Source organism: Lepidochelys kempii, chromosome 6, assembly GCF_965140285.1.
Source record: "Lepidochelys kempii isolate rLepKem1 chromosome 6, rLepKem1.hap1, whole genome shotgun sequence".
Lineage (NCBI taxonomy): Eukaryota > Metazoa > Chordata > Testudines > Cheloniidae > Lepidochelys > Lepidochelys kempii.
In genome coordinates, this window is record NC_136385.1 from 22,358,689 (window position 1) to 22,371,176 (window position 12,488).

The window sequence follows — 12,488 nt, forward strand, 5'->3', positions numbered from 1 at the left end:
ACACATGCAGCCTGTCCTGGAACATCCTTGCCCCAGATTCGGCCCTTGCTTGTGTAGGCTAAACTTCCACTGAAGTGGCACTGGATTCCCCTTTGCTATCACAGGGGGTGCAATTTGCACCATTGTGTGGCCTCATGCTGCTACTGCCACCCTCCCTGAGGCATGGGGGTGGCAGAAAGCATGTTTCGGTTGCAAAATTACAGACAGGGTTTTGTAACAAGTCTTCATGGTGCTGAGCTTAGTTAGTCCCTTCCTTGGTTGTGAGCCTTCTGGCCAGCTGTGGCTTCTCCTTGTGAAGGGAGATTGTAAGCACCATAGGTCACGAACACTTCCTGCCGTTCAACTATCTCTGGAAGCCACCATTGAACAGTTATGTTCATGAGCATTAGTGTGGAGCCAAGGTGTTTAGTCAGGAAAACACTAAGGGGGGAAAATAGATTTATCTGGGATTCCCTCTCTGTGTAAAGGCCACTCTGTATTTGGGCTGCATGGTCTGAAGCTCCTTTGGTTGTCTCTTGTGTTTATCTTCCTTTCCCCCACTCCAGCCCTTGCTGTTTGTATCAGCAGGGTTTTGAGTGCACTCTTGAGCGAGGGTTCAACAGCGCAGGAAGTTGCATTCCCCACTCAGGCAATTTATTTTTTCACTTTGGGATTAAAAATAAATTGCCTAGGGAGGTTGTGGAATCTTCATCATTGGCAAGTAAGAGTAGGTTAGACAAACACCTGCCAGGGATGGTCTAGAATAATACTTTGTCCTGCCATGAGTGCAGGGGATTAGACTAGATGATCTCTTGAGGTCCCTTCCAGTCCCATGATTCTATGAAAAAAATATCAAAAAGTGAAACCTAGACTATCAAATGGGTACTAACAAGTTATTTTCCACAGGACTCATTGTAAGCCTTAAGTCTTTGCTTCACACTTTGCTCTTCATGGATGTTCTCTGCTGCCACTGGTTTATTGTGTGCCTAAGTTGATATATTTCTATTGAAAAAAATCAAGGAAAGCCATTAGTAGTGTACCAGTTCTGAAGGCAGATTGGCCTTAAAGCAGTTAAAAGGTAGGTTGAAGTTGTAGGTCAAACCACCTTTAGTGTCCCTTCATCACTTGCATCAAACATAACATTCAGAACAAAGTAGAGAAATAAGAATCTCATTCTTTGCAATGAAACTTTATTACAATGATATTTCTACAGAGCTACTTTTGCCAGAACAAGTCAGAGAATTTACTCCCTTTCAGTTTAGCAGAGAGAGCATCATTTTTACTTGTAATAAAGAAGCTTTATAGATTTCTTTCAAGAGAAAAAAGTCCCAGTATTAAGTGAGCACCTACTCTTATCAGCCTTGTCTAGGGGTTTCTGCCAAGGTTACTTTCCCAGGGGAAAAACTGACCTCTTCCAGGAAGAGTGCATTATTTCAGTGTCAATATTTTTGCTTTGTTCCTGGATACTTTCCCCCAGAGACTCAGCAAAAGCGCCATCTATGGAATACTAGACATTCACCAGGTGGTTCTGGTTTTGCCAGCTCTTTGGAAGGGAAAACTTCTAAAAATCTTGATCGATCCATTAAATAGGCATTTTAGAGCTGCCCCATAGGCATTTTAGAGCTGCTCCTATAGGCCAGTTCTTGTAAATGCCTAGTATTCTTTACCTCAGGGATAGAGATGCTCTGATGAAACTCTGAAGCTCTGATGAGCCTCAGATTGGATACATTCATGAATACACAGCAGGCTGCCAATTCCCTTGAGGGACATTGTTCTGCAGAGATTCCATGAATTTATTTTTGGTAAAAAAAAAACAAAAAACATTCTACATTGAACTTATTGGTTAACTGCATATATGAATAGTTCAGATAAAGAGGCAGAAACAGGGAGAGGACAGTGCTCAGCAGATGGTCACATCTGAAACTGCATCACTCAAAAAATAATCTTCAATCCAGGTTTGGACTCTTCCAGGACTTTCAGTTCATCATCCACTTCAGAGCTCAAGTAGATGTCGTACAGACTGAAAAGAAAAAACACAGCAGTCTCAGCAGGCATGCTATCAAACCAAAGAGTGCTGGAGAGCAAAGGCAGTTACCTCTGGGGAGAAGAAGTGGCAAAAAGGAGCCAATTAGGTTTGAGCCAAAACTGCCTTATTGGCCTTTGCTATTCTGCTAGTCCTGGTTCAAGACCAAAGTCCTCAGGCAGAGCTGTTAAACCAAGGGTAGCCTTCAGCTGTATTAAGCTGTGAGCAAGGCTACTGAAGGAGAGTCATACAACTGGATTTGTTTCTGCCTAGCATGGTGTAGCTTCACAGTTCACTGAAGCATCTGTCACTAGGAACTGCCAGACAATCAGATCTGTGATCCATCTAATCCAGGGGTGGGCAAGCTTTCTGGCCCAAGGGCCACATCTGGGAATAGAAATTGTATGGCAGGCCATGAATGCTCACAAAATTGGGGTTGGGGTATGGGAGGGGGTAAGGGCTCTGGGGTGGGGCCAGAAATGAGGAGTTATGGTTGCAGGAGGCTGCTCTGGACTGGGATCGAGGGGTTTGGAGGGCAGGAGGGGATCAGGGCTGGGGCAGGGACTCAGGGAGAGGCTCAGGGGTGCAGGCTCTAGGTGGCGCTGACCTCAAGTGGCTCATTGGCTGCGGTTCCCAGCCAATGGGAGCTATGGAGGCAGTTTAGAGAGCAGAGACCCCTGGCTGCCCCAACGCATAGGAGCTGGAGAGGGACCATGCTGCTGATCCCGGGAGCTACGTGGAGTGGCCCCCAACCCTGCTCTCCAGCTGGAGCGCTGGGGAGGGGGTCTGGGGCAAAATGGCTTATAGTTTGCCCACCCCTAACCTAATCCAATATCCCCTCTCTGACAGGAGCAAGAATCAAAGGAAGTTATAAAAGTAGAATGGTGTGAGAGTCTGCCCCCCACACAGACCTCATCCTAGTCTCAAATAGTTAGAGATGGGCTTCAGGCTTAAGCAATATGTTTAATGCTTCTTCCAATATTTATCAGAACTCTGGATATTCTTGTCATCTGTATAAAACATCCAATCCCTTGAGTCCTGACAAGGGCTTGGCCTCAATGACTACTTGTGGCAGAGAAGTCCTGTCTTTTTATGCATTGAGACAAGTAATTCCTTTTATCTTTTATTTTCACAATGGTCACTGTCAGACAGGATATTGGACTAGGTAGACCATGGGTCTCATCCATTATGGCAGTTCCTCTGTTCCTAGGAGGGGGGAGATGGTCTGGTTAAAGAGCAGGAGATGGGATTAAAAATAGCTTCACAGCCTGGAGGAGTTAGGGACAGGTAATGTCCCACTGCCAAGACCTTTACATTCTGCTATTTCAATTCTGGGGCATCCCCATGCAGACACAGGGGCAGCTGTCTCAGCCACAGATTGACTAAAGGGCCTGTCCATGCTACAGGTACAAGAGAGGGTGTTACTCATCTGGTCAGATTAGTCCCAGGCTGAGTCATGTCAGAGGATTTAAGGGAAAAAGTCAGCAAAAGAGATTTTTTGGGATATGCTCCAAACATAAATGAGCTCACTTCACATAAAAGCCAAGGTCTCTTTCTTCCCCTCACCCTCTCCTACTGCAGGAGTGGTGTCCACCTGCTTGTCCCTTCCAGCCCTAACCCATTTCCAAGGATAGAAATAAAAGCCTGCCACCAAGACTCCCTTCCAGAGCCCAGTCACCTGTGTCAATGAGGAGCTCATGCAAGTCCCTCCAGCTGAGGGGCAGGCAAGCCAGGTGAATCCAGTTACTGTGAGACCATGTGGAAGAGCAGGCTTCTGACTGGGGCCATGTGATTGGCCGCCACAGTTATTGGTTATGTGGCATGGGACCCAACCCATGCAATTGAAAGCTGCAGTGTGGACAGGGCCTTAAAGGACCAGGCTCAAGTGTTTTCTGTTGACCCGTCAGAGTTTAGTCTGGTCTCTAGGGTCAAGGGCAGTAAGCCATTGTACCGGGAACATGGGCAAACAGCCTCAAAAGGGCAGGCAGCTTCTGAAACAGCTGATAGAAGTTTGCCTCCTGCAGGAAGTCATGGATTCCCATTAGACACTAACTTCCTTAGAGCAGGCTTTGCTCACTGCCCTGTCTCCTCTTGGAAGCCCCCATTCGCCTTTTTAATTCTAAGACACCAGCACAGTGCCGAGGGAATATAAAGCGAGCACCACGTACACGAGTTGCTGTAGTTTGCAGTTTGGATGTTTCAAGGATTCACACAGCTTCTTCACACCTTCGTCCTCCAGTGAATTGTTACTCAGGTCTAGCTCTGTTAGGCACGGTTTGGAAGAGAGGATAGTGGCCAGACTCCCACAACAAGCAGCTGAGAGACTGCAGTTACCCAACCTGCAGGGAAAGAGGAGCCAAAATAAGAGGAGTACTGATTTAGAGTCACTTTGAACTCTGGGCTGTTAGGAGTAGACATCCCAACCAGGACTGCAGCAGGCAGCAACACCATTTGTCTTTCTGCCGTTTCAGAGGCTGGCACATAGGATAGCTTGTGTGTTTTACATGAAGCATGTGCTCCCCCTAAAGACACCAGTGCTCAGGCCCCTTTGTGACTACTTGTTGCAGGCAATCCCTTTCTTCTGGCTCCAGCCATAGAAAGAGTGAGAGCACATTGCCATCGGTTTGCAGGATGTGCCCTACAAGTTTTGGGGCAGTATTAGACATTCGTGATTAAATTCTGACCTCTGCTACATGGAAATGCCAGGTGTAACAGAGGACAGAATCTGACCCTTCCCAGCTAATGAATGGGCATAAAGCCAGCCTATATTAGGCTTGGTGAGTTTTGATGTTGCACAAATGGAGATCTCTATTGCACAAGATTAGTGTTCCCACACCTTATTTCCACTCTTGTCTGCACTCGTGTGATCTATCAGTAGATAGCGTGTTAGGGAACCCAAGACATATCCAACTTGTAGACCAAAACAGTCTGGTGAATCTCTGTTGTAGGGAAAAATTTGAGTTTTTGCAGCTGGACTGAGCCATTAGGCTATTCTCTCTCTCTCTCTCCTTATTACACTGCTAGAGGTGGTGACCAAGCTAACAAAGACCAGACTAAACAACATTTACAGATTATTACTGGGTTATTTACAGATTCAGAACAGAGGCAAATTGAAAGGAGTTCCTTCAAGAAGCCAAGGCTATTCATAGATATTAAGGTCAAAAGGGACCATTATGATCATCTAGTCTGACCTCCTGCACAATGCAGGTCACAGAATCTCACCCACCCACACCTGCGAAAAACCTCACTTATGTCTGAGCTCTTGAAGTCCTCAGATCATGGTTTAAAGACTTCAAGGAGCAGAGAATCCTCCAGCAAGTGACCTGTGCCCCATGCTACAGAGGAAGGCGAAAAACCTCCAGGGCCTCTTCCAATCTGCCCTGGGAGGAAAATTCCTTCCCAACCCCAAATATGGCAATCAGCTAAACCCTGAGCATATGGGCAAGATTCACCAAAGGACCAGTACTTCAGTAAACACAGGAGTAGCTCAAACTAAGTTTATAGTGCTAGAACCTTAATTAAGAGCCCACCCCTTGGGTTACTTGACATCTATTGGCCTTGAGATTCAGAGGTCACCCAATCAAACCCATAGCTCAATCTGCTGGTCCACCTCTGTGACAGAACAAATGACCTCTTGGCACTCAGTCCTTCCCATTCAGAAGCTGATTTGCTGAGAACTGAAGCCAAAGCCTCTGTCTCTCAAGATCCTTTCTAGTCTAACCTACAGGTTCTAGAAGCCATGACTAAAGCATCCATGGTAGCCCCACATGATTCCATGGCTCCTGCCCATTTGGCTTCACTGGGTGCAACTAGAGCCGTAGAGTACCATTCCAGTGTTGTGGCATCGGGGGTGGGGAGGTGGCTGCAGCATTATGTGTCGGGAGTACTAAGCCAGTTATTTACACAACTTTAGACCTGAGGGGGGAAAAAAGGGTCACTGGCTACTAATAGTCAGATGTGGACAGTTCTGCTAACAGTTCCATACGGAAACTGAACAGCTGCTTGTTCTGGGAGGACTGAAACAGTGTAGAATTTGCACAAATATGCAAAGAAAGCAACACAGACATGTTACCTAAGTTAGGATTTGTACTCTAGCAGTAGAACACAGGAACTGCCCGATACGGGTCAGGCCAGTGATCTGTCTAGCCAGGTATGCCATTGACAGTGGTTAGTACCTGCTGCTTCAGAGGAAGGTGCAACAAATCCTGCAATTGACAGGTTTGGGATAACCTGTCCCCAGGGAGATTCCTCCAGCTCCCCTTTACTTAGTGTGTCTTATGCCCCAAAGACAACATTGGAGTTAACATTTGCTAGTTCTTATCAAAGGGCCAGTTTTAAGTACAAGGAAGAATCTGTGGGAAATGAGAACTTCAAGGGAGACTGTCTTCCCATGAATGCCAACAGCATTCTGTTCCCAGCCATAACTGCTATAATTGAGCATCAGTTCTCACTATTTGGTATTTTGTAACGGTTTCTTCATAGCCTCTGTGCCTTATCTCCATCCACCCCCATTCTTTATTGGGCAACCAATATCTGCAACTGAAAGAGAAATAAGTTACTTACCATAGAGACCGTAAGTTACAGTTGGGGTTCATCAGTCCTTCACAGATAATTTCAACCCCTGCATCTCCTATCTTGTTTCCACCCATATGCAGATCTCTCAAGGTCTGGTTTGTGCCAAGAACAGAGCTAATGCTCTTACAGCAGGCAGTGGTGAGACCACATTCCCTTATCCTGCAATGCAAAAAAGAAACCAGATCTTCAGGAGCTGAAAGACTGATTGGATGATCTAATACAGGAAGTAGGCAAACTGTGGGCCGCAAACCCCGCGCCACTCTTAGAAGCAGCCAGCACCATGTCCCTGGGGCCCTGGAGGGCAGAGGACTCAGTGCGTTGCTGTTGCCTTCAGGCACCACCAGGACCCCAGGGACGGGAACGGGGAACTGCAGCCAATGGGAGCTTCAGGGGAGGTACCTGGAGGTGTGGCAAGGGCAGCAAGCAGAGCCCTGTGCCCCCCCCCCTCATCCCCTACCCCCAGGGGCTGGCAGGGACGTGGTTCTGACCGCTTCCTAGAGCGGTGTGGCATGGGGTCAGGGCAGGCCAGCAGGGAGCCTGCCCTGGCCCCGGGTGTGCTGTTGCCACCCCAGAGCCACTTTAGGTAAGCAGTGCCAGGCCGGAGCCTGAACTTTTCCTGCATCCTGCCCCTCAACTCCCTGCACCTTGCCTCCTGCTGCACCCTCCACGTCAACTCTCTGCCCTGAGCCCCCTGCACCCTAACCCCCTTCCCTGAGCCCCCTCACATGCCACACCCTTCCTCTGCCCCAATCCCTTGCCCTGAGCCCATTCCTGCACACAATTTCTCCACCCTGATGTGGCCCTCGGCCCAAAAAGTTTGCGTCCCCCTGATCTAATAGGTCTTCCTCTCCCATCTTTAACCTCTATGGCTGCTGACCTCACCTGAATGCCTCAGGTCCTCCCCCTCACGTTGGTGAGTAGAGTTATTTAGACAGGATGGGACTACATTCCTACTGAAGTCTGGGTCTTCTGTCCTTTGCCATCAGTGATTAGATGTACTATTTTAAATCACCCATGTGCTTATCCACTCCCCCAGGTCTGAGGCTCAATTGTCCCATTGCATCATACTAAAAATTACATCCACCTCAAAGAATGCAAGATCTTTGCTCTTTTGAGGCACACAGCTGCATGAGAGATTAGTTCGCTCTGAAAGGGATCACTTAGAGACATACCTCCTGTGTTGAAGGTGAATGGTGGTATCTCACCTATTCCTAGGTTTTTCTCACCCTCTCATTCACCTATCTGTGTAAACAGTAACTATGCTATTCTTTTGGCTTAGATAGTAGGAAAGGGTTATTTCACTTGTTAAACCTTCACACAAAGGGACAGTTCTCTTCCTACCTCAGATCATGTGATGCCAGAGGACCTAGGTCTGGAAGGCTACACCAGGTAAGTATAGAGGTGGAAAAAGAGAAGTTCATGTAGGTAGAACCTTCTGTTACACTTTGACTAAAATTGCCACCATCGGAGTACTGACTTCTTTAAACCCTTTCAAGGGGGAGCCATGTATATTTATAGTGCAGCTAGCAGACAGATTTCCTTCATTGCTAAAGGCTATAGCTTTCCTTGGTGAACACATTCACTCCCTCTCTACCACTGAAGAAATCCCGAAACACTTGGTAGGATTTAGAGCTCAAGCCTTCAGGCTTTTGAGCAACAGAAAGCCATGGGAAAGCTAGGAATCCAATACAAAAACAGGAAACTAGTAGACCCAACATCCAATTTGCTGTTAAAGCTGCCCTTTCAAATGTCTTTTTCCAAGTCACTGAATCCTTCTCTCAAGTGAATTAATTATACTTAATGGGTGGGCTCAAACTTGACGATGCTCAGTTTCCTAGACCTTGAAAATCTCCCCCATGACCTTTCAAAAAAGTTACCTAAGGGTTTTTAGGAGCACTAGTCCCATTGACTTTCAATGGGCTCTTTCCCCAGAATCCCTTTGGGGCCTTGCTAAACAGAAGAACCACACTACCCTTAGAGGGCCTGAATCAGTTAGGATGTTTGTGTGGGCACTGCTTAGTGTAAAAGAGTTATTTGTTAATAAAACTAAAAAATTAGGACAGTGAACATTGTAAAGGAAGCCAGCAGCAGCTTACCATAGTGCCTGGAGTTTAGTTTTTGGATCCTTCAGTCCTTGACACAATAGCTCCATTCCTGGGTCTCCCAACTCGTTACCAATCAGGCTCAGCTCTATTAGAGACTCTTTTGCACTGAGGACATGGGAGAGATCCTTACAGCCAGCCGGTGAGACACCACATTCCCATAACCTGAGGAACACAATAGGAATATTGGATTCTTCAAGATTTGCTTAGGACTTTATATGCTGATCTGGGGTGAATCCTATTTTTACCCAGGGTGGTAGAAATGCAGACCAGTAGAGTCTGTCTTTTGAACTCTAAGAGGCTTGTTATAGGCACACACATTTACTTTACAAGTTCCTTTGGTGTGAGCAGCCTTCTCCTGCTTACATCTTCCCCTTTCCTGCATTAGAGATAAAAATCTCCTTTTTTAAAAGGACAGAAGGTAAGTTGGGTATCTAGTGTTGTACAGAAAACTGAATAGAACAACAGAATGCTGCTGTAATGAATATTCAGTCGTGTCCTCCTTCAGAGGATTTGATCATTTACTGACCTCACTGTGCTTTCCTGCCTATTCAGTAGTGTTCTTCATCCAACCCTCCCTGAGAAAAGGGGTCTGAGGTGCACCCCTGCTTCATAAGGGATTTGTTGACCAGGAAACTCTACATATCAGGCAAGATTATGCCAGCATAATAAACACAGATGATTTGGAGGCTACCAACTTGTGCAGATTTTAAGCGTTTCCCTTACCATAACTTCTCTATTTTAGAGTTGGGATTCAGTAGTCCCTGGCACAGCAGTGCTACACCTGGATCTCCAATCTTGTTCTCTCCCACAGACAGCTCTGTTAGGGATGGCTTCATAGCAAGAACAGTGCTGAGATCCCCACAGCTAGCAGCTGTGATATGACAGTTCTCCAGACTGTGGGGAACAGAAGAATCAGATCAACGTTCAGCAGTTGCTGCTCCATAAGTCAGCGTATTAGAGGACATCCACCATCCTGAATACGATCGGGAAGACTGCAGGCCAGGTCCTCAGCCAGTATGAATTGGTGAAGCTCCACTGAATTCAGTGGAGGTATGCCAGCTGAGGATTTGGCCCATTATTCCCCCAGAAGAAACCGTTTGCATCATCCTTCCTCAACGAGCACCATAGTTCCCTAAAACCCATATACCATGTATGTAACCGATAGGCGATTTGCATGGGCCGTTCTTTATGTTGAGGATCCCTCTTTAAGGAAGTCCTGGGCACAGACAAAGCCAGGGGAGTCCCTGAGACCATAACTCCATTAGACCCATGCTGGGATGGTGAGCTCATGGCTGCTGCAAACACAATGGGTCTCCACATGGCTTCCAGCTGATGTGATAAGCAGATTCTGCAGCCTATACTGCTCTTAGGGCAGGAGTGCTCTGCAGATCTAGATGTGGCAGGAGACTGAGATCTTGCACCAAACTGCCTCCGTGGACCTTACCCCAGACAAGGAGTGTATCGCAGCAGACCACTTTAAAGAGATGTACACTTTGTTATTCTGAAGAAGCATTCAGACCTAGTTGAATAGTAACTGGTGGGAGACTAGCTAGAGCTGAGGGATAGTAGCTTCCCCTCCCAAATAGGTGCCAAAGGACATTTTCTTTGCAAGTCTGGTCCACAGTGACCCCACTGCCATTACCATGCAGTGAAGAGTGAAAGCCAGCTCCCTGAATCAAGTGCTAAGCAGAATTTAAGGCAGCAGAGTTTTTGCAATTTTTCATGGCAACACAGATGCACCTGGATAAGCCACAGAATTTCTTAAGTATTCCTGGCAGCAAGAGAATGGCGTGTCTCTGTAACAGCAGAGTTAGAACTGGAGGGAACCAGCTGTTACTTACTGTAGCGACTGTAGCTTACAGTTGGGATCCATCATTCCCTGACATAGCACTTTTACTGCTGCATCTCCCAGTTTGTTGTTACTTATGTTGAGCCCCTTCAGGGAGGACTTTGTGCGCAGAGCGGAGCAGAGCATCTCACAGTTGTCAGGCGAGAGTTCACAATACTCTAACCTGCAAAAAGAAAAAACCAGAGCAAAACAGGAGTCTTCATCCTGCCACTCAGCTCAGATAGGTCAGCAACATGGAAATCTTGTCCACAGCCCAGACACAAAGATTGAGCAGAGAGTTTACCAGTCAGCCTGTTAAATATATAGATTGCTCATGACTTTTCACAGGGGGAGTCCTCAAACCTCAGCAGCTAAATTAATAGCACTTCCATGCTATTGCCAGGGGGCTTCAGTCAGTTTGATTTGAAAGCATCACCAGATGGGGGTATCTGCTCAGTTTCAATAGCAAGCCTTTCATAAGATTACATGCAGGTTTGTTGACAACCACTGTTTAATTCTTGAATTGTAAGAGAGCATACAACCACCACTGCTATGTCTTTCTGAAGGAGGAGACGAGTTAGTTTCTCCAGCTGGTAACCTTTAGTATTATCAGATCAGAAACCAGACTAGAATCAAGAGCAATAAACTGATCAGCAGCACTCCTGCTGGTTGTGGAACAAGTTTCTGCTCCCTGTTCTTGACTGGGGTTTGATCATAGAACTTCCAGGTCATTCTGCATTGATAGGCACCCACCACTATTTATTAAGTAATGTCAGAGGGTTGTTTGCAGTGGACAAGAGCCTCAAGTACTGTGTAAATGGTATGCACCTAATCTCTACCCACTTCGCCTTCCCTATAATATGGTTATGGGAAGAGCCAGACTAACCATCCATAACTCTGAGAAGTAGATGGGTAAACTGGAGGACAAAAAGGTGGTAGTTTGTCCTTTTGAGGAAGGAAGCAGCAAATTCTTCATGACCAGTTAATTCCTGGCCTCTGCTAAACAAGGGTCTCAGTCAAAGGTGGTTTCAATATGGAGACCTATCCATTGGTAGTTGGATTAAAACCACTAATTTGTCTGAATAGTCACAAACTATGCTCCATGGAACATATCCCGATGATCCAATGAATGCAACTGAGAACTGAGTATAAAGTGGTCAACAAAGATTTGGAGCACGGCTGAAACCACTGAACCTACCATGAGAATAGCTTTTGGTCACTACCAATCTGGGCTTTATTGAGGTGGTCAGACTAGAGACCAGTCCACATCATTACAAGGCTTTGGGACCATCCAATCCCCACTAAATTGGTTTACCAGAGATTTCCTCCCTGCAGATATTCACTTTTTTGCAGCTGGAGGCAAATTTACTGCTGGTTACAAGAGATGACAGAACTCCACTCCCCAACCTACCCATCCATCTGAGTTTTGTCGAGCACCTTGCAATGCCAAGCACAGATGGAAGAACCAAGGAGGCCAGTGCTTACTTACTGTAGCTTCTGTAGCTTACAGTTAGGATCCATCAATCCTTCACACAGCACTTTTACACCTGAAGATCCTAGTTTGTTATCACCCAGATGCAGCTCGATCAGGGTTGGTTTTGTGCTCAGAACAGAAGAGAGATTCTTACAACAGGCGTCTGTTAGATTGCAGTTCTGCAGCCTGAGGAAGAAAAGAAACCAGCATATGAGGAATAGAGTTCCTCAGAATTCACCATGTTTGACTGGTGTATCCTCCAGTATTTGGCTTCATAATACACTGCACCACTACAATGGATTATGCTTCAGTGCCTTTACAAAGAAAGCATCTGCAATTCTACCAAAATTATTACATGCCAAGATAAATACTATGGTAGGGCCAGACCCAATAATCTCTGCCCCAGTTAAAAATTTTAATCAAGTAGTTTTAGAGTTGCAGTAACAAGGGGCTTCCATGTTTTGTTTTTTAATAAACTTCTTGTACAGCAGCCATAGCAGAAAA

At 46.2% G+C, this 12,488-nt stretch overlaps 1 protein-coding gene across 4 annotated transcripts in view; it reads right to left on the bottom strand.

The window, feature by feature from the left end:
- Positions 1 to 1,152: 1,152 nt before the first annotated feature.
- The window catches only part of LOC140912545 (ribonuclease inhibitor), a 35,350-nt gene continuing 24,014 nt past the window's right edge, over positions 1,153 to 12,488 (bottom strand). For all 4 annotated transcript variants that reach the window (XM_073347093.2, XM_078853152.1, XM_073347094.2 and 1 more), the window contains exons 4-10: positions 12,000 to 12,170; positions 10,524 to 10,694; positions 9,406 to 9,576; positions 8,674 to 8,844; positions 6,566 to 6,736; positions 4,171 to 4,341; positions 1,153 to 1,999 (exon numbers count right to left, since the gene is read on the bottom strand). In XM_073347093.2, the coding sequence (XP_073203194.1) occupies positions 1,912 to 1,999; positions 4,171 to 4,341; positions 6,566 to 6,736; positions 8,674 to 8,844; positions 9,406 to 9,576; positions 10,524 to 10,694; positions 12,000 to 12,170 (1,114 nt within the window). In that variant the 3' untranslated portion in view covers positions 1,153 to 1,911. The remainder of the gene's footprint in view (positions 2,000 to 4,170; positions 4,342 to 6,565; positions 6,737 to 8,673; positions 8,845 to 9,405; positions 9,577 to 10,523; positions 10,695 to 11,999; positions 12,171 to 12,488) is intronic.